This window comes from Sinohyriopsis cumingii, chromosome 4 (assembly GCF_028554795.1).
Source record: "Sinohyriopsis cumingii isolate HCF-2022 chromosome 4, ASM2855479v2, whole genome shotgun sequence".
Taxonomy (NCBI): Eukaryota; Metazoa; Mollusca; class Bivalvia; order Unionida; family Unionidae; genus Sinohyriopsis; species Sinohyriopsis cumingii.
Window position 1 is genome coordinate 128,697,771 of NC_142964.1, and position 23,139 is coordinate 128,720,909.

At 34.0% G+C, this 23,139-nt stretch overlaps 2 protein-coding genes across 3 annotated transcripts in view; one reads left to right on the plus strand and one right to left on the minus strand.

Annotated features, from left to right (window-relative positions):
- Positions 1–6,192, plus strand: part of LOC149802083 (fanconi-associated nuclease 1-like) — a 67,584-nt gene extending 61,392 nt beyond the window's left edge. Inside the window, exon 15 of the mRNA XM_089956485.1 lies at positions 3,295–6,192. Coding sequence (XP_089812611.1) covers positions 3,295–3,338 — 44 coding nt within the window. The 3' untranslated portion in view covers positions 3,339–6,192. The remainder of the gene's footprint in view (positions 1–3,294) is intronic.
- Positions 6,193–7,487: 1,295 nt separating this feature from the next.
- LOC149802084 (uncharacterized) overlaps positions 7,488–23,139 on the minus strand; it is a 165,678-nt gene continuing 150,026 nt past the window's right edge. For both annotated transcript variants that reach the window (XM_089956484.1, XM_089956483.1), the window contains 3 exons: positions 22,929–23,018; positions 16,752–17,018; positions 7,488–13,584 (listed from right to left, as the gene is read on the minus strand). In XM_089956484.1, the coding sequence (XP_089812610.1) occupies positions 13,281–13,584; positions 16,752–17,018; positions 22,929–23,018 (661 nt within the window). In that variant the 3' untranslated portion in view covers positions 7,488–13,280. The remainder of the gene's footprint in view (positions 13,585–16,751; positions 17,019–22,928; positions 23,019–23,139) is intronic.

Here is a 23,139-nt window from a genome sequence, read left to right on the forward strand (position 1 = left end):
AGTGTATCATGACCATTTAACTTACTATCAAGAAGGCATAGTGTATCATGACCATTTAACTTACTATCAAGAAGGCATAGTGTATCATGACCATTTAACTTACTCTCATGAATGCATAGTGTCATGACCATTTAACTTACTATCATGAATGTATAGTGTATCATGACCATTTAACTTACTATCAAGAATGCATAGTGTATCATGACCATTTAACTTACTCTCATGAATGCATAGTGTCATGACCATTTAACTTACTATCATGAATGTATAGTGTATCATGACCATTTAACTTACTATCAAGAATGCATAGTGTATCATGACCATTTAACTTACTCTCATGAATGCATAGTGTCATGACCATTTAACTTACTATCATGAATGTGTAGTGTATCATGACCATTTAACTTACTCTCATGAATGCATAGTGTCATGACCATTTAACTTACTATCATGAATGTATAGTGTATCATGACCATTTAACTTACTATCAAGAATGCATAGTGTATCATGACCATTTAACTTACTCTCATGAATGCATAGTGTCATGACCATTTAACTTACTATCAAGAATGTGTAGTATCATGACCATTTAACTTACTCTCATGAATGCATAGTGTCATGACCATTTAACTTACTATCATGAATGTATAGTGTATCATGACCATTTAACTTACTATCAAGAAGGCATAGTGTATCATGACCATTTAACTTACTATCAAGAAGGCATAGTGTATCATGACCATTTAACTTACTCTCATGAATGCATAGTGTCATGACCATTTAACTTACTATCATGAATGTATAGTGTATCATGACCATTTAACTTACTATCAAGAATGCATAGTGTATCATGACCATTTAACTTACTCTCATGAATGCATAGTGTCATGACCATTTAACTTACTATCATGAATGTATAGTGTATCATGACCATTTAACTTACTATCAAGAATGCATAGTGTATCATGACCATTTAACTTACTCTCATGAATGCATAGTGTCATGACCATTTAACTTACTATCATGAATGTGTAGTGTATCATGACCATTTAACTTACTCTCATGAATGCATAGTGTCATGACCATTTAACTTACTATCATGAATGTATAGTGTATCATGACCATTTAACTTACTATCAAGAATGCATAGTGTATCATGACCATTTAACTTACTCTCATGAATGCATAGTGTCATGACCATTTAACTTACTATCAAGAATGTGTAGTGTATCATGACCATTTAACTTACTCTCATGAATGCATAGTGTCATGACCATTTAACTTACTATCATGAATGTATAGTGTATCATGACCATTTAACTTACTATCAAGAATGCATAGTGTATCATGACCATTTAACTTACTCTCATGAATGCATAGTGTCATGACCATTTAACTTACTATCATGAATGTATAGTGTATCATGACCATTTAACTTACTATCAAGAATGCATAGTGTATCATGACCATTTAACTTACTGTCATGAATGCCTAGTGTACCATTATCATTTAACTTGACTATCATGAATGCCTAGTGTATCATGACCATTTAACTTACTTTCATGCAGAGGTATGGTCAAGTTGTCTGAAGCACACTCACCTTTACCTATCACTACCATCTCACCTCTGTCCATGTTGGTTCAAGTCTTGGGCTCGGCCTTTGTGGGCCTATGAGAAAGCTTCCCATTAGCTTCCCAAAGTTTGTTGGTTCTTACTGGGGCATTCTATGGTTCTTCCTCCACCAGTAATACTGGCCACAATATATAGTCTATCATGAGCTGAAAAATGGCATTAAATATAAAAAAAACAAGTTTCATGCATGCCTGGTATTGCACTACCACATACCATCGTGCATGTCTGGTATCTCATTATCAGTTAACTTATTTTCATGCATGCCTTCTGTCTCATCATTTATTACCATCCTGGGTCATATCAGCATTATACCAACAAAAATAACTGAATTTACTCTATTAGGAAGAGATTAGAAGTGGAAAACTGAAAATCAGAGCAAAGGTTACTTGGTAGTTTTTTCAATATATGTATGAAAACATAAGCAATATGAATAACATTGTACAAAATTCATTTTGCTGCACAAAGACTGGTACTTTACATAAATATCATTGCTAATTGATTCTATGGGGCAGTCTGATGCTTGACTCTTTTACCATTCCCAGAAACATGGGCCATTGTGTCCATACACTTTCCCTCCATCAATAAACCAACAAATAACTATTTGCTCCCTCTCTTCAGTTGATCTATTGAGAGAAGCAAAGCTGCAGGTTTCCATGTGTGCCACCAGATGCTACTTGAGCTGCATGGACAATATTCACATCAGCTATAAAAGACATTTTCTACTGTTGAAGACAAGAAAGCAAGACCTAACCCCAAAAGTACTGGCCACTTGGCTAAAGGTAGTTATTAAATCAGCTAACCCTGAACTCTCAGGATCAGGTACAACTAATGAAGATTTCATCTTACAAAATACAAGCAACTTCCATGGTCCTGGCCTTAAATGTAATGTCTCAGTTTGAGACATAGTGGAATCATCTAACTGACATGCTGAATCTACCTTCTAGCTTCCATCTGTGTGGCATGGCCTCATTAAAAAGATAATGGAATCTTTTTGCACTAGTGGTAGCTGCACAGACAGTGACCACACCCTATTCATCGAAGCACAACCATAGACCCACTTTCACTTGATTCACCTGGGAACCTTTTTAATGGCAAGACAATAACCAAGTGTGGAATCCCACAGGGATCTCCCATGCACAAGTATAAGCAAAATTTTCTCTTACTCTGGTAAACTGACAATAGGACAAGTTTCTCCATTTAGTAGTCCAGTCATACTTATACTGGGTAAACCAGGTAGAGATAGGATGCTCAGCATTTCCCTCTCATTTTGCCTATTCTCCTAATGCTGTTGTGATCCAGTAATATTTTGATGGAGAAAGAAAATTTTTAGTAAATTGTTTCTCCAATAATAATTACCTGATCACATAACTAAACATCCCACTAACCTTTCCCTTCATTGTGAGCATCCTGGCATAAGATTTTCTGAAGTGAAAAATGGTTACATACTAGTATAATGGTATTGACCTAGTTGGATGAAAGGTGAGTTAATGCAAGACTTGCCACCATTTGTATGTATGATAGATCAAACTAAGACATTTTTTTACTTGCAGGGAGGGTAGTAATCATAATGTTAATGTATTATTAGAGAATTATAATTTACTAAAAACTAATTGCTCTCTGACAGCTACATTCTGTACTATAGCCATGACTCATTTGTTTCAGCTGTTGGCGCCAAGAAGTTGAAACCATTCCGAGTCTCTGTCTAAAGGATTTACAAGATGAGAGCTATCAGAATCTGCAGAGTTGTGATAATGATATGGTGCTGATGTTGTGATAATGATATGGTGCTGATGTTGTGGAGCCAAAAACAGATGTTGGCATTACATTGTATTATGTTGGCATTACATTGTGTTCAATTCCATTGCATAGTCATGTACTTTTTGAAATGTAAATGCATTTGTTTATTATATGCAGTCTATATTATATATATATATATATATATATATATATATATATATATATATATATATATATATATATACTCACAAGTCAAGTCAAACTGCAAAAACAATGATCCTGATCTGCCGTAGCATAATGTGCCAGCAGATCAAAGTCTGTGTTGTTTATTCTACTGATTACTCCTAATAAAATGAACAGACTGCAGATCTGGGTCTTTGTAGTTTGCAGTTGGGCTTGTCTTATAAGAGAGTGTGTGTATGTATGTATATGTATATATATATATATATATATATATAGATATACACAGAGCTTACTGCTGTTTATGCAACCCACTCCTATACCCCACCTACTGGCCATGAGCTCCCAATTTGAAATAAAATTGTTGCTGCTCTGTGAAGTAGTACAAATTTATGCAAAGTGAAGTCAAACTCATTGACCACCTGATGCTATGCTACCATGACCTTCTACCAGTGCCCACCACCCCAAAAGTTAATGAGTCTGACAAAACATTGGTCATCACTTAGAAATATGTTCTTGCTAAGAAATATAGCAAAATGTTGAAAATAAAGTCGAATCCTCCTTTTACTACAACCTGTAAAATGAAAACTCCACAGAATCCTTCCCACTATTCGACAGTCTCATCCTTTATAACAGAACAAATCACATTTATGTGGTAGTGTAGTGCCAATTGCATTTCGGACACACCTATCTTATGCATACCTCCGAAGAGGTGAGCCTCAACCAGAGTGCATACCATGTCCACTGTCAAGAGCAATGTCTTCCGCAAAGTGGTACAGAAGTATTTTGATATGGACTCATCAAGAAATTTGTGATGACGTACCATCAGAGAAAATCATAGATTTGGAGGTATATCATCATACAATGTTTCTTATTGAGTTTGCTTCAAAATGCTCATGTCTAATGAGGTGAAAAATTCAACATGCTCAACAATAATGTGCCCCCACTGTCAAATAACAATAATGTGCCCCACTGTCAAATAACAATAATGTGCCCCACTGTCAAATAACAGTTGCAAGGTATGCTATCAAGGTCCACCCTTCCAAAGTTATGCACGAGGTAGGTATTTCAATCCAGTCAATGATAGACGCAATGGATGCCACTCTCCAGTGATAGGTTTGATGTTATGAAGTCTGTTTCTGGAGTTTTCATCCAATATATTTTGCCAAGTATGAAGAACATGTTGATTTATATAACATTTTAAATCAGCATTTGAAATCTTCAGGTTATATAACAAAAGCTGAAAATATTTTTTAAGGATATTGTTACTTTTACCTTAAATTTTATAGACACTGAACACAATTTTAATATCTAAACATTTTATAATGTATGTTTTAGATGATTTTTATTTTGAAGGGTTTATCTTAAAGATTTAAGCAAATTTTCACTTTTACATTTATTAAACTTTATCTTTAGTTGGCAAATAACATAATAGAAATTTAATTTAAGATATGAACTCATTTAATAAGAACTCTCAAAAAAAATCTTGTTTGGACAATGTGACACTTCATTTTACTATTACCCGAGTGTGTAGAACTCATTTTTGTGGATTTCTTGGTTGTTTCAGTCCACAGATTCAAAGATTAAATAAAAATCTAATCATACAGAATGCTAGTTTTTAAAAATTATACCCACACATTTAAAAATCAACAATATCTCGGTTTTCTTTTGATGTAACATGATACACTCAAAAATGAATAAATTTGCAGTATTGGCCTTCATGACTGCAAGGAAAAAATGGGTTGTTCATAATGTGATATTATACTCATATCTGCATTTGTCCTGCAAGTGGTTAGAAATAGATATCCCATTGTCACTGAGCATATTATCCCAGTACATGTCTTTCCTGTGGGGTACAGGTGAGAAATAGATATCCCATTATTATTGAGTATACATATAGCATCCCAGTACATATCTTGCCCATGGGGTACAGGTGAGAAATAGATATCCCATTGTCATTGAGTATAGTATCCCAGTACATATCTTGCCTGTGGGGTACAGGTGATAAATAGATATCCCATTATCACTGAGTATACATATAGTATCCCAGTACATGTCTTGCCTGAGTATAGTATGCCAGTACATGCCTTGCATGTCAGATGCAGATGAGATATAGAGCTGACATTATTATGGAGTATATATGTATTTGTCTTAATGTGATTCCAATGAGAAATAGCTACATTATATGCATTTCTGAGTAAAGTATATCTGTTTCTGTCTTGCCTGTGTGGTACAGGCAAAAAACATATCACATTGTTGTGGAATAGATTATATGTACTCAACATCACCTGTGGAGTACAGGTGATAAATAGATAACCCATTATTGCAGAGTCAAGAATCCCAGTACATGTCTTGCCCATTGGGTACAGATGAGAAATAGATATCATATTAATATTCATTAGAGTGTATTTGGCTTGCCTGTCTGGTGCAGATGAGAAATATATATCACATTATTATTCAGTGGAGTATATATGTGTTTGTCTTGATTGTGGGGTACAGGTGAGAAATAGATCTCACATTATTATTGAATTGAGCTTATCTGTACCGATGTTGCCAGTGTGGTTCAGGTGAAAAATATATATCACCTTTTTACTGAGTAGAAGATATGTACTCATCCTGCCTGTGGAGCACAGGTGATGGATAGCACATTATTACTGAGCAGAAGATATGTGCTCATCCTGGAGCACAGGTGATGGATATCACATTATTATTGAGTAGAAGATATGTACTTGTCCTGCCTGTGGAGCACAGGTGATGGATATCACATTATTGAGCAGAAGATATGTACTCATCCTGGAGCACAGATGATGGATATCACATTATTATTGAGTAGAAGATATGTACTCATCCTGCCTGTGGATCACAGGTGATGGATATCACATTATTATTGAGTAGAAGATATGTACTCATCCTGGAGCACAGGTGATGGATATCACATTATTATTGAGTAGAAGATATGTACTCATCCTGGAGCACAGGTGATGGATATCATATTATTATTCAATAGAATCTATGTGTACTTGTCTTACCTGGGGGGTACAGGTGAGCAATAGATATCATGTTGCAAGGAGTAGATTATACCTGTACTTGTGTATGGTGCACAGGTGTGATATGTATTTTTTATTATTACTGACTAGAGTATATGTGTACTTTTCTTCATGGGTACAGTTGAGATAGATGTTTAACTTGTCACTTTCTGTTGGTAATGACAGTTATGTCGTTGTTAACTATTTAAGATTTTGCTTTGACTTAGCATCATAAACTTTGTTGCATATACAGTCAGAAAACTTCATAGGTGCATTTATCTTCAAGAGTCAAATTTGCAGAGTTAAACAGTGGGTCACAGTGGCCTACTTCATCAGATTTGGTGTCATGTGCATCGGGGCAGGCAAATAGTAGCAAGCCATGGAATTTATACATTCATATTTTATTTCTCATTTATGCCATTAGAGAAGCAGATAATTTTTTTAGTATTCATCTTTCTTACTAAAACAGGGGTCCTGAGTGGTCTAAAGCGCTCTTCATTACGGATCACTGCCATCTCACCTCTGTCTGTGTGGGTTTGAGTCTTGGATTCGGCTAATGTGGGTATGTGAGAAAGCTTGCCAGTAGCTTCTCTTGGGTCAGTGGTTTTTTCCAGGGTTTTCCCGGGTTCTTCCTCCACCATTAATACTGACCGCCATGTATAGCCTATCGTGTGCTGAAAAATGGCATTAAACCCTACAACAACAACAACAATACTTACTAAAATCAAGTTAAAGAGACATGCTTATAGAATACCTGGCATAAATAAATACAAAACAAATTTGTCCATGTCACAAAATCCTTGAGTCAGAGAAAAGAACTTTGGTTAAGTTGGTATCAACAATTTCAGGTTCAAGATGTTATCAGTAGTCTTGAAGTATGCAAAAAGGTATCACTAACAATACAAAGTCAAATTGTTCCAGAAGGCTGTCTTTATTAATATCATATTACAGAAACAGAAAAATATGAGAAAACTAAATGGAAAAAGTGTTGTAATATTAATACTGAATCCTTTTTTGTAAAATTGTGCCACTGAAGCTGTTCTCATAAAAGATTCATCATTTGAATAGGAGGCTTTCATAAGTGATCAAGATCTTACAATATCTTAGTCACCAATTTCTTTTTCTCACACCCACCCATCCATATATCTATCTATGTATACCTTACATGCTAGCAGGTAACTAAACCATTTGCTGTCCACTACAAATTGGGAAGTAAATCTTGTTCCATTACTGATGAGTGAGAAGGTGTCATTGCATTTTGTGTGATAAATGGTTGACTGACTTAAAGCTAGGCATGGTAACTTTCTGCTGATAATTCACCATAGTCCTTGCATAGAGTGTATAAAATTATTGTATGTACTCACTTAATATTTGAGTGCAAGTGTAAACAACACAGACCCAGATCTGCAATCACAAAATGCTTTGGCAGCCGTGGGTTTTTGCAGTTTGTTCAAAGTACAACAGACAATATAGAATCTGATCTATCAGAGTATTGTAGATCAGGGTTTATGTTGTTTGCAACTGGACTGACTTGTAAGTGAGAAGATGTGTTATTTTGGACAATGAATGCCCCAAGACCCAAACATACTTGTCTGATCAAAACTGCTAAATATTTTGTGAAATTTAGCAATAAATGGGTTAAAAGTATGGAACATGGAGAATGATTAAATAACCTTTTAATTGAATTAAAAAACATTTTGTCACATTGGTAAATAAATAATCAGGTGGAATAATCCCTGTCTCCAAAATTGCTGTGTGCCTTATTTATCTTTCCATGGATAAGTTTTAAGATTTGATTTTAATAAAATATTTGAAAAAGTTATATCAGACTATCCACCGAGTTCCTTTACAGCAAAGTTTATGTCATATATTTTGTGCCAACTTGTTCACCCATATGGTAATGACAAGTACATATATAAGATTCTGTCTGGCCACAAATTTTATAAACTGAACATTTTACAGCTGAACCAAGAAAGAATGCCATTTCTTTGATGGCCTGAAACCTCGGCAGAATGATCCAGGGAGACTAAAGTTGCCTGCTTGAAGCAAGCCTATCATGAAGTCACTATGGCAGAAACATTGTCATTTTGACTGCTGAAGAATAGTACAGAAAGAAGTGGTAAATCAAGGAAGAATTGTAGAAAGTTAAAGTTTATACTCTATTTTTGAGCTGGAAACCTAAAACATCAAGCAAAGCCTAGGGTCTATCTGTAACTATCAAAGGCCAGACTAAATTATAATTCAACATTCCTATGTGCTGCTATTCTCTCATACATACTGTTTTGGCATTTCCGTGGTAGACTATATAAATATATTACATTTTCTGTACTAAGTAACAATCTTGAATTCCCTGAGTCAAATGTATTTTAAGATCAAAATATGTATATTAGGTCAAGAGTACTGTAGGCATGGTGGCACAAATAGCCTCATTCCGATATGTATATTAGGTCAAGAGTAGTGTAGGCATGGTGGCACAAATAGCCTCATTCTGATATGTATATTAGGTCAAGAGTAGTGTAGGCATGGTGGCACAAATAGCCTCATTCCGATATGTATATTAGGTCAAGAGTAGTGTAGGCATGGTGGCACAAATAGCCTCATTCTGATATGTATATTAGGTCAAGAGTAGTGTAGGCATGGTGGCACGAATAGCCTCATTGTGATAGTATGGGGTTGGCATTCACAAAGCAGTGAATCAATTTTAACCCTAAAATCAACTTACTAATGGCCATAATTCCAGATATGTTCAGGGACACTTTCCAAACAAACAAAACACAGCTAAGCCACTTTAGTGTCCCATTTGTCAGAAGTATGCAATAGAAACTGAGAATCCCATGATGGATATGTGGATGTGTTGATTTAAATTTTTTTTTATATCTAAACACGAGTTAAGCATTGATGGAATAATAAAAGTCTCAACGTTAACAATAATGAGCACCTTTTATGAGTATTAGTGATTTTATACCAATATAAATGGAAAATCGAATATGAAGGTACTTTTTATATCAGTATTAGTGATTTTATACCAGTATGAATGGAAAATATAATAAGGAGGTATTTCTGATCTGCTTTATAAGTGCCTGTATGTAGAATGGAGATTGACAGAAAAAGATTGAAGAACAATGATATATGACTATGTGGAAATATGGATTACTAAAAAACATAATCACGGGTCTATTAATATGTAAACACAATACATAAATCATGGAATGTATATGGTGATAATCACAGACATAATAAACAACAGGCGGAAAAAATGCAAATAAACCTGAATAAATTATTTGAACTCAATTTTTAAGGACGGAAAACCTAACCCTTAAGGAAGACATCTCAACAAAACAGCAATGTATGACCTTTAGCCTTTAAATTTGGCTGGTAAAATCAATGTAAGAAAGCATGTCAACTCAAACTGTAATATATCTTACATAATAAAAATTCCACTACCTATGGGTGTAATGATAATATTTCTAAAGAAAATATCCTGTACATTAGGAAATATTACCAAGGAGATATATTTTCACAAATTAAACATCAGACTTATTCATAAGGACTTGAATTTGTGACCGATTGGCAGCAGATATAATTTCATTAATTGGATATCTTGAACTTTACAACTTGCTCAAAACAACAGGAGACCCTGACCTATGTACTGGTAAATTTAGAATTTAGACATGTTTCATGTGCAAGTACCAAGGGATGTATCATCATACTATGTTTGAAATGAACATGTAAGTAAGCATGTGAAATTTGTAAATATCAATAAACATTGACCAGTTTAATAGCTGTATTTAATAACTATTTTTCCTCTACTGAATTTTTTTTAGTGAAAATAAATATCTTGCTAATATTTCCCAATTTACAGTATCTTGAATGTGTCAAAGAATATTCTGTGAAATCTTGGCTATGAAAAGTCTAAATGGTTTGATCAGTTTGTTATTGCTATTTTTGTCAAGTCCTGTATTACACTAATATAAAATATATATACATAATTTTGTACATAAGATCAATGTGTGTACAGGTAAATATCTGTATACATTATACATGTCTTAAATATAGTTACTACATTAAAAAGTACATTTCAGTATAATAGACTAATATTAAAAACTTTCTCAATGTAAAAAAAAAAAACGAATAATTGAATGTATTTTGGATGAATGAACAAACATGTATTTTATATAAAAGAACTTTGATTATTATATTTCATGATTGTTTTGATAATGTATATAACTCTAGAACATGATTGCAATGATTGAGTATACCACTTACAATATTTTTCATACATACACACACAGAGAGAGTAAAGATTGCTTATTACAGTCATGGATAAAAGATTTTCTCGATTGGAATGATGAATTTAAATTTCCCAGAATAAATTTCTATTTACTGCATATTCCAAAGGCTTTGTTATAATATTCCATTGTTACAAAATGTAATTAGTTTCAGCTTTATTTGTGGTCCAACTGAAAATTATGACATATTCATCAAAGGGTGTGAGAAAATTCACTCAATTATGACATATTTATCAACAGAGGTGAAAAAATCCACTCAGTTATGACATTTATCAACGGACGTGAGAAAATCCACTCAATTATGACCTATTTATCAACGGACATGCGGAAGAAATGTAAACAATTGCAGTAATTGAAATAAGAAAGGTATAACAAAGGAACCAGGTAGCAAAGGCATAATAATCACAAATCATTTATAATTGGTATGTAACAAAGGTGTGATAATCACACCTCATTCATAATTAGTAATTTGTAATCACAGGTTGCTGGTTCTATGCAAATAAACATGAAAAGATATGCCTTTGTTTTGTACTTCTTTGACCAAATAATTTAGATATAGCTTTTAGCTATCATTCTCTACCTGTGTGTCGAATGAATAATTGAGTACAGCAATCAGCATGATGTGTGATGTTTTCACAGACTGTGTTGCAATCTGTTTTGTTATGGCAAGGTTTAGTAAGCAGATGTCATTACTAGTGATGATGATGTTTGTTTTTTCATAGTGAATGGTGCATTATGCTTACATGGGCCCGGTAAAAAGGATATTGATTTCTTGGATTATGTTAATTTGTATGATAGAGAAATTGCAACATGTGCAATATGAAATAGAAGATACTGTTTGTGAAATTAGTGAATGTGATGAAGCTACTGACGTTTGTGAAGAGGACCATGATGACTTGCTATTAGCCATTGTATCTGTATACACCCAGAGAGGTGTAAATGACTTGTTATTAGCCATTGTATCTGTACACACCCAGAGAGGTGTAAATGACTTATTAGCCATTGTATCTGTACACACCCAGAGAGGTGTAGATGACTTGTTATTAACCATTGTATCTGTATACACCCAGAGAGGTGTAATGTAGTGGATATTGAACTGTTCCTACAATCTCAAAGTGACACACCTGATATTGTTTTTGTGTTCTGCATGTTACTGCATGTCCAAAGTCATTGACATGTACATCAACATGGACAAGTATATAAACAATTTGTAATGTAAGTGATGAATTTAGATATAACATTTCTCAATTATAAACACAATAAAAATCTTCACTCCCCTGTGAAACTTTATAATCAATCTTTACTCTGTGTGTGTGTGTGTGTGTATATATATATATATATATATATATATATATGGATGAATATCACATTTATTCAGGAGTATTAATGACAAAAAATGCAGCAAATCATAAAAAAGAAACAAACTTGACAAATCTGCATAAAAATCTAGTTCAGAAAGTTTTCATATTCCTACATATAATGGTTTTATTTTAAGCTTTCATTTATAAATGCTATGAAATGCTCTTATCAACTGATATACCCTTTATTAAACTCAATACTAATACATTTTTGTATTGTCTTTGGTCAAATGTTGTGCATAGGTTATCATTTTCAGGCATCAAAAAGGAACGCTTGAACACAAGATGGGTAAAATCAGATGGGATTAGTGTAATGATTGAATCTTAAAAAAGTGGCAAAAACATCAATTATATCTTTGCAATTTTTCTAATAATTACTGCATTTACTTGCTTATAAGTCAGGCCAACTGCAAATTGTGGACACACAGACTTGCCAATTCATAATACGCTGGCAGATCTGTCTCTGCAATTTGTTTGGGGTGATCAATAGTACAAACAACACAAACCCTGATGTGCCAGCAGTATATGTAGCTTGCAGTTGTACTCGACTTATAATCAAGTATATATGTTATACAAGTGTTACTAAAAGAAACCAACAAGTCTTGTTAACCAAGTTTCAAGTTCGATAAATTCTAATCTCTCTCCAGATATGCATGCCTTGATACTATGCTATAGATTCCCTGAAACACAGAACCCTACATGGCCTAAAACGCTATCATGTTTGTGGTTAATTTTTAATTTTTAAATAGACTTTGACATCATTGACAACTATTTCACAAAGAGCTAAAAAGTAATTTCAAACTCGTGCCAAAGCGATCATTGGAAATAAAATGATATGTCTGTTTTCTTTGTATTCATTCTGATTTCTGGTGTATTGAAAGGGGCTCTTCTCTAATGTTAGGAAAAAGAATTTGATTACACCTGTCTTATATTGCTTGCAAATGCTTTGATTAATAGACTAAAATTTTGATATTTGAGTGACAATTTATAAATAAGCAAATAAGGTACAAAAAGTTTTGCATTGTAAAAAAGGTGGTACATCGTTCTGATCTAGCCAGCTAATTCCTTCTGCCTTGACTTTTATGTGGTATTGATGACTCAAATGTAGGAACCATTGGCCCTGTGCTGGCTATTGAGAATTCACTTGCCAGAGAGTTGTCAGGTGAAAATGCACGCTGTGGACTGCTATAGCCCATGCGGGGACTAGGACTTCTGTAACCCATGCGAGGACTATAAATGTTGTAGTCAGGCCTTGGGCTGTTGATGTCATCATGGTAACCTCCCGATGCTAGCAGGGCCTGAGCTTGGGACTGTGATTTAGCAATGATAGCATTGATGGCTTCCATTCGGTTCTTATATTTCCTGGGAATAAAGTACAATTGTCATTAAAGAATTTAAAACTCTCTGGATATGATTGGTACTTTTGGACTGGTGAAACATCTGGAAATCATGCATATGATCTGTTTGGTCAAACATATGTTTGACCAGAAAAGCCCTTACTTAATTTAGCTCAGGTTTACAGAGAAACAAGAGCTTTCATCTGTTTGTAAACACATCAGTTTCACTGAAGCACTTGTAATCAAGCTCATTTATTTGCAAATATTTCTAAATGCCAGTCATGCATATGTTAATACACCAGGTAACAGTCTGAAGTTATTTTCCCTCCTGTGTCATGATTGTCCATAATTATCTTTATAGGGAAATAGTTCTAAATGCCATTCATGCACATGTTAATACACCAGGTAACAGCCTGAAGTTATTTTCCCTCCTGTGTCATGATTGTCCATAATTATCTTTATAGGGAAATAGTTCTAAATGCCATTCATGCACATGTTAATACACCAGGTAACAGCCTGAAGTTATTTTCCCTCCTGTGTCATGATTGTCCATAATTATCTTTATAGGGAAATGGTTCTAAATGCCATTCATGCACATGTTAATACACCAGGTAACAGCCTGAAGTTATTTTCCCTCCTGTGTCATGATTGTCCATAATTATCTTTATAGGGAAATAGTTCTAAATGCCAGTCATGCACATGTTAATGCACCAGGTAATAGCTGGAATTTAATTCCCTCCTGTGTCATGATTGTCCATAATTATCTTTATAGGAAAATAGTTCTAAATGCCATTCATGCACATGTTAATACACCAGGTAACAGTTTGAAGTTATTTTCCCTCCTGTGTCATGATTGTCCATAATTATCTTTATAGGGAAATAGTTCTAAATGCCATTCGTGCACATGTTAATACACCAGGTAACAGTCTGAAGTTATTTCATCTCCTGTGTCATGATTGTCCATAATTTTCTTCATAGGGAAATAGATATTAAAAAAATCCTTGCAATAAGAAACCAATTGTTCACTACAAATAGATTTAAATAGGTTTAAAATACACAAAGAAAATAGCAGTTACATAATGGTTTGAAATACACACACAAAGAAATTAGCAGTAGCATAATGGTTTGAAATACACAAAGAAAATAGCAGTTAGATAATGGTTTTAAACACACAAAGAAAATAGCAGTTAGATAATGGTTTTAAACACACAAAGAAAATAGCAGTTAGATAACGGTTTTAAACACAAAGTAAATAGCAGTTAGATAATGGTTTTAAACACAAAGAAAATAGCAGTTAGATAATGGTTTGAAATACACAAAGAAAATAGCAGTTAGATAATGGTTTAAAATACACAAAGAAAATAGCAGTTACATAATGGTTTGAAATACACACAAAGAAATTAGCAGTAGCATAATGGTTTGAAATACACAAAGAAAATAGCAGTTAGATAATGGTTTTAAACACACAAAGAAAATAGATAATGGTTTTAAACACACAAAGAAAATAGCAGTTAATGGTTTTAAACATACAAAGAAAATAGCAGTAGCATAATGGTTTGAAATGCACACACAAAGAAAATAGCAGTAGCATAATGGTTTGAAATGCACACACAAAGAAAATAGCAGTTAGATAATAGTTTGAAATACACAAAGAAAATAGCAGTTAGATAATGGTTTTAAACACACAAAGAAAATAGCAGTTAGATAATGATTTTAAATACACATAGAAAATAGCAGTTAGATAATGGTTTGAAATACACACACAAAGAAAATAGTGGTTAGATAATGGTTTGAAATACACAAAGAAAATAGCAGTTAGATAATGGTTTTAAACACACAAAGAAAATAGCAGTTAGATAATGGTTTTAAATGCACAGAAAATAGCAGTTAGATAAAGGTTTGAAATACACAAAGAAAATAGCAGTTAGATAATGGTTTGAAATACACAAAGAAAATAGCAGTTAGATAATGGTTTGAAATACACAAAGAAAATAGCAGCTAGATAATGGTTTTAAACACACAAAGAAAATAGCAGTTAGATAATGGTTTGAAATACACAAAGAAAATAGCAGTAGCCTAATGGTTTGAAATACACACAAAGAAAATAGCTGTTAGATAATGGTTTGAAATACACACAAAGAAAATAGCAGTTAGATAATGGTTTGAAATACACAAAGAAAATAGCAGTAGCCTAATGGTTTGAAATACACACAAAGAAAATAGCTGTTAGATAATGGTTTGAAATACACACAAAGAAAATAGCAGTTAGATAATGGTTTGAAATACATACACAAAGAAAATAGCAGTTAGATAATGGTTTGAAATACATACACAAGGAAAATAGCAGTTAGATAATGGTTTGAAATACATACACAAGAATCTTGAAAAGCTGGCTGAAAAGAATTCATATGAACATACACACCTACACAAGGTCCATTTCTACACAAGGTCCATTTCTACCCTCCTTTTATTTATATGAACCTACACAAGGTCCATTTCTACACAAGATCCTTTTATTCTTTTACCAGCTAAGTAGGTCAGATTAGGACCATTTTCATTCAGGACTGAATACATGTTGTCAATATGCTTATGCGAAAACTCCAGTGCAACTGTCCGTTCATGTAGAGGTCATTTTGAAGGTCATATTGATGCCATTTTCATTCTGAAAAAAACTACATATCAATGGAAGTGTGTAGTGAAAATCCAATGCTACGGTAACTGTATTCTGGACAAGATTTTGAAGATGGTCAACTTTTTGCTATTTTGGAAATCAGATTAGCATCATAAAGTAAGGATCAACTAAATAAAAAATATTTCAGTGAAATCCCCTGTCAAAACAACCATCTGTTAAGGAGGAGTAGTGATAACAAAATTGCCATAGTCACCATACTGGACACCCAAGTGGCACCTTTTTTTTACCTTTCAGACCAACATGGTCTCAGGATGAAACTGTGTGCTAAGTTTCATGACATTTCTCCAAACAGTTTCGAATGAGTAGTAATAAGAAAGAATTATTAACAGATTGAAAGACCAGATGCAGCATTCAATGCTGGACCCTTGTATAAGCTCTTCTGGTTTTACTACTCAACAAACACTGAATAATTGAAAATTTCTTTTATCTCATTATTTATATTTTTATCTCTACTGCAAAGGAAATGACACCGGTCTGGAGTCAGATTATAATCTACTCACTTATCTGATGCTGATGATTCTCTGCGGCGCAGGACATGCAGCTGGTGTCGTAGTCGCTTGCAGTCCTCTTCTAGGGCCTGTAGTGAGTCACGTGTGATCTGGTGTAGGGATCGCTCTGTAGCCAGATCACCCTGCAGGTCCATGATCTGCCGCTTGAGTTTCTGTATTTGTGTTGGGTTTTCTCGAGCATCCTTGTTCTGCTTTTGACTCTCAAGATGACTTTGCATCTGACGACTTAATTCCTGAATCACATGGTTCATCTCCTGCCTAGTAGAGGATGTAAAACAATTATTACCATGTATAAATGAACAAGGGGCCCAAGTGGGCCAGAGATCACTCACTTTGTAGATATCTGCCCAACAGCTAATATCATGAGCACTTGGCTCAGTAATCAAGGTTCTATCAAGATTCAAAATGCCAAATGTTTTGTGAAATTTAGAATAAATGGGTTAAAATTCCATCCAGAAACTAGTGATAATTATTTTATAGAATATGATTGTTATCATGTGTTGCAGAATCAATCATTCTCTTGTTTGCTGGTCCCGATGAGAAAATCTTGACTATCAACAGTCACCATGTACTGATCATGTATCACCAAATCAGGAGTTCTGTGTGGAAATGGAATAGGATTTCCTGCTTATCCACATCTTTGGTGCAGTGTATGTATCACTAGTATATTTGATGCAGCACCTTGACTCAGTGTTGCAACTGAATGAGTAATAGTTTGTTGCAATGCTTTGTCAGTCTCTTCAACATGTTTTTTCATGGCCTGAACAGATTGTTAAACTTCTCTTCGGGCCTGGTTCTGGTCCATGTGTATGTTCATAAATATGTCTAACAATATCCTGGCCTCTTGCTTTTAACTTTGCTTTGCATGCTGCGGCATTTTGGTGCTCTTTGGATTAACATGACCATCAGTTAAAGTTTCCTACTTCAGATATATGCAAAGTAATTTATCATTTCCTCTTTCAGACTTTCACAACATCCACTGTTTGGAACTACATCCATTACCAACGCCATGTAAATCAAATTTTTCACAGATTCGAGTATTATAGAGCAGCATACCTTTATTACTATTGTATTACATATATTTAAAATTTAATTGTTTGTCTGTTTTAATTTTTTTTGTTTCATTACATGTTATTGTAATATAATGTTGTTTGCTGGACTTGACCTTGTCCAAAATTGAGTTCAATTCTGCTTGACCTGATTGACTTGTTTTAAAATTTTTTATTTCATTTATGTAAACAATTAATAATAGCTTCATTATTCTCTATGTGTATGAACTTATTAACTGAATTATTATTCAGGTAAACATGTTAATTTGGTTCACGTTTTTGGAAATGCCAAGGGAATTTTATAGGCTGTTGTGTTGTAAGTAAACTAGGCTCATTAGATCATTCTAGAAGGTTAATTTCCATTAGGTAATGGTTGATTTTAGAAAATGCTAATGTGACCTGAGGTCAAACAGAGAACTATATTATCTTGTGGCTTTGAGGATTTTACCAGTTGTGTTTTAATATCTAGCACTTAAAGTTGAATTATGTTGTGATGAGTTTAGTCTGAATTTTTCTTCAAATTTTTGAATTCAAGTGATTTTCTCTGGAAATACAAAAGTGCTCTGAAAAAATTATTGGATAAAGATGTTCACTGGAATTTATACTGAATTCAAACCTGGGATAATATTTATGTGATTCAACAAGAGACTGTTGACACATCAGTACCTCATAGACTATAACAGACACATCATTGCCTTCAATTCTGGATCTCTTCAGGGCTTGAACTGAATTTCATTCAGGACTTTTAATTACTAGGACTTGCGTCTTTAATTCTTGGATTATTTTAGGATGTAATTTGCAATACTTTAAGTTCTTTTTTTTCTCATTTTCACTTTGTATTCTAGGAAAGTAAATTATTTGTTAAATTTTACAAAGCTTTTTGTCTTCACTCTTTTCTGTTACGTATTTTAAGAGCACAGACTTGTAACAATTGATTCGTTTATGTTAGGTCACTAAATAATGAGACATCAAAGGACACAAAGCTACTTTAATGATTACTTTCCATCAAGTATTATTTTCACGCCAGCATTATACATAGAGTAAGTGGAGCATATGATTTTATTTGATTTAAAAACCTGTTTACAAGTAATACAGTGTATGGGAGCATATGATTTTACTTGATTTAAAAACCTGTTTACAAGTAATACAGTGTATGGGAGCATATGATTTTATTTGATTTAAAAACCTGTTTACAAGTAATACAATGTATGGGAGCATATGATTTTATTTGATTTAAAAACCTGTTTACAAGTAATACAATGTATGGGAGCATATGATTTTATTTGATTTAAAAACCTGTTTACAAGTAATACAATGTATGGGAGCATATGATTTTATTTGATTTAAAAACCTATCTGATATAACTCATCCACTTTCTCATATGAAGGCATCTTCATCTTGTTAATATCATATGGCCGCCACATGCAATGTTCTTACTTCTTGTTTTTCTTATTCATTTAGTGTATGTACTTCTTTTATACAGGGGAATAACCATGTCATGGGGGTAATTGTTCAGGGGGTAATTGACCCATAGGAGGATGTGTAATTGACCAGGGAGTAAATGACCACTGTGTGGTTTATGGTCAATAACAAATGACACCACCTGACCTGTAAAATTTAGGAAAATGGTAGCCAATCTCATTTCATTTCTTTCAGAAGTCTTTATTTTTTATATGGTCAAGGCTGCAATGGATTAAATAAAAGTAAGCGATCTCTGTTTTTCTAATATGGTCATTCATAGTAGAGTTGTTTAGCATAATCTGCACTTTCCTCTGGAACTCCAAAAAGTAGTCATGTTTACATGGGATTAAATCAGTCATGTTTAGAAGGGATTAAATCAAAGTCAATGGAGTCTATTTCTGTCATGCGGTAATTCACAGCAGTGTCAGAATACAATATTTTCCTAAAGATCATGGTTGCTGGGCATATTCTACTGGTGGTCACTCCTGATAGTGCATTTATATATAGAAATTTATCAATGTATTATCATTGCAGTTACAAAGGACAGTTGGTTGCTTTATAGGAGAGGCCACTCAAGACAGGTTTTACTGTAGAATTTGTGTTTTTGCCAAAAGCACAAGGGTTTTAGCTTGGCAGAAGACCTAACTCTCTCCAAAAAATGATAACTTAAGCATTATCTCTCTTGATATCAGAGTCTGAGTAGGGCTAATCCCATGTCCGATAAAATTTTGATATCAGAGTCTGAGTAGGGCTAATCCCATGTCCAATAAAATTTTGATATCAGAGTCTGAATAGGGCTAATCCCATGTCCAATAAAATTTTGATCTGAAGCAATGTTATACCACCTTGGATCCCAGTATCTTTTTTTTTTTCGGCAGGGTCTTTAGCAGAGGAACTTGTGTGGCAAACCAAAGATAGATAAAAGGTTGGAATTCAGAGACCATAACCATAGCTGCCAACCTTCCAGGCTCACAATTAGTGAAAATAGGGATAAAAAATCGTGAATTTGGACATGAATTTGTGAAAAATACCATGACAATAACTCCATCCACTCTGACAGTCAATACTACACAATATCAAGTTCGCAAAATAAAAATAAAAACTACATATATGCAGAAATATTTATTTATCAAGACATGATACTGTGGCAGACTTGAACTTCCTCAACTGCTTGATTGTAAATTTGTTTTCTAAACAGTTCCGACTTCTTGCCTGCTGGTTGATCTTGGGGACTAAAATTGCTGACAAATTTTCTGCAGCTAAGAAGGCCCTAAAGTCTGTCTTATGTTTCCTCACTAAAGAAAATACTCTTTCACTGTCACTGTTGCTGTGAGGAATGCACAGGAGCTGCAGCATTTTTTGTTCTTCCACAGTAAAATTTGGAAGTGATTTTCGAGTCCGGGAACATTTGTCAGAACAAATGTTTAGCATGGTCTCCAGCTGATAAAGGTAGATTGTGTTAGACAAGAAAACTCACAAATAATGCTTCAGCGTTGGTAGCCTGCAGGTCTTCCGCCAATGGTTTAAAATATTCCAGAGCTGAAATCTGCGAATTCTTAATTTTCCCAACTTCTACGTGTTTTTTGCAACCGACATTCTTTCTCACATCGTCTCTGCAATGGCACACTGAGTGCAAAAAGCATGAATGAATATCAATGTTTAATGGCAGAATGCACAGCCAATTTTTGATATATTCCAAATTAAACTTCACTTTTTGAGTAATACATTTATTTTTCCTTGGTGGTGAAGACATTTTTAAGATCTTACATGCGATGCTGAACAGTAACGCAAATCAGTGTTTTGACGCATGCGCGGAGCAAATTTCCAGTTAGGCCCCAGTTTCTCTCAAAAGCACTTGTAAAACTACTCTTATACATATAGATTAAAATAGGCTAAAATGCTTGCTACCGGGCCAACTATACTAATCGGCTGTAGATGAACTAATATCGTGACCAGCAGTACTGGACGGTTTCGGTAACTGCGAATAGCACAACTAGCGCTTAATGGGAAATCGGTTATTTTATTAAAGATTTAAAATAATTGCGGATTGGAAAATTCGTGAATTTTTGGCTTACCGCGTGAATTCGTGAATGGCTGAAAAAGTTGTGAAATTCACACCAAATTTGTGAGGGTTGGCAGCTATGCATAACTACTCTAAATCATGGCATGCGATGCTGAAGATCATTTAAGGTCTCTTAACATAAAAGTACATAATAACTCTAGTCGATATCCAACAAAGATTATGCTGCAGAAACCAAAGTTAGGAGGCTAGACAATCAGGGGCTATAATTACTCTAAATAATAATGTGGAATGCTTAAAATTAAATTCCTTCAAGGTCCTATCATTTAGAGGTTGCAGACCAAATCTGGTTACAAGGCAAGCATTCTTGTTATAGAAAAGCTGCCAAACCAAATCATGGAGGGCAGAAAATCAAAGACCATAACTCCTGTAAATGTTATAGAATGCTAGAATCAAACTAATTCAAGGCATTATGAATATAAATGCACATGCTAAATTTGTTTGCAATCCAAGAATCCTTTGTAAATTTAAGTTGGAGAAAGCAGGGCTAGGAGGATGGGAAATCGGGAACCTCAACTCATTTTGTGTCTCACTGTTGTAAAGAAATTCAAGTCAATGATATAGTAATCCTGAAGAAAACAAAATTAACAGGATGATAAATTACAGCACAGAAGGCTGTCATTCAATTAGGAGGATGGTAAATTATGACACATGTCTGTGATTCAATTAGGAGGATGGTAAATTATGACACAGATGTCTGTGATTCAATTAGGAGGATGGTAAATTATGACAGATGTCTGTGATTCAAATTAGGAGGATGGTAAATTATGACACAGATGTCTGTGATTGAATTAGGAGGATGGTAAATTATGACACAGATGTCTGTAAATCAAATTAGGAGGATGGTAAATTATGACACAGATGTCTGTAATTCAAAATAGGAGGATGGTAAATTATGACACAGATGTCTGTAATTCAAATTAGGAGAATGATAAATTACAACACAGATGTCTGAAATTCAAATTAGGAGGATGGTAAATTATGACACAGAAGTCTGTAATTCAAATTAGAAAGATAACAAATTATGATACAGATGGCTGGAATTCAAATTACGTGGGTGATAAAGTATTACAAAGAAGGCTGGAATTCAAATAAGGTGGATGGTAAATTATGACACAGATGGACAGAATTCAAACTGGGAGGATGGTCAATTATGACACAGTAATAGACATAATTCAAATTAGGTGGATGATCAATTATGACACAGATGGAGAGAATTCAAATTAGGAGGATGGTCAATTATGACAAAGATTGACAGAATTCAAATTAGGAGGATGATAAATTATTACAAAGAAGGCTGGAATTCAAATTAGGTGGATGGAAAATTATGACACCAATGGAAAATTCAAAAATTTTCAAGGTCTCATCTCTACAAGACTCCAATAATCCCAGTAAAAAGCAGTCTTGTGGAAACCAAAATGTTGACAGATGGGCAGACAGATCAACACACAGGATTAGCATATGGCTTCACCAGCTTCATTCATCAGGGCCTGAATTACGTGTGATAATAGATGGCAGCTATGCCTAAAAAATGGTACATATATGTCAATATTGAAAACTGTTGGTAAAGAAACAGACCACATGGCTCTGTCAGCATCACCAGACTCCTCAGCTTTTTTGGCCAGGAAGTTCTTAAGGACCTTCAGTTCCTCCTCCTGTTCAGCATATCTGTTGCAAAGAGGTAAAAATGTGGCACATAACTCGATGTAATCAAACTTAGATTTTACAGATGTAATTTTCTATCAATAGAATGGTAGAACATCAAATTGTTATGTACTGTTGGAATGGA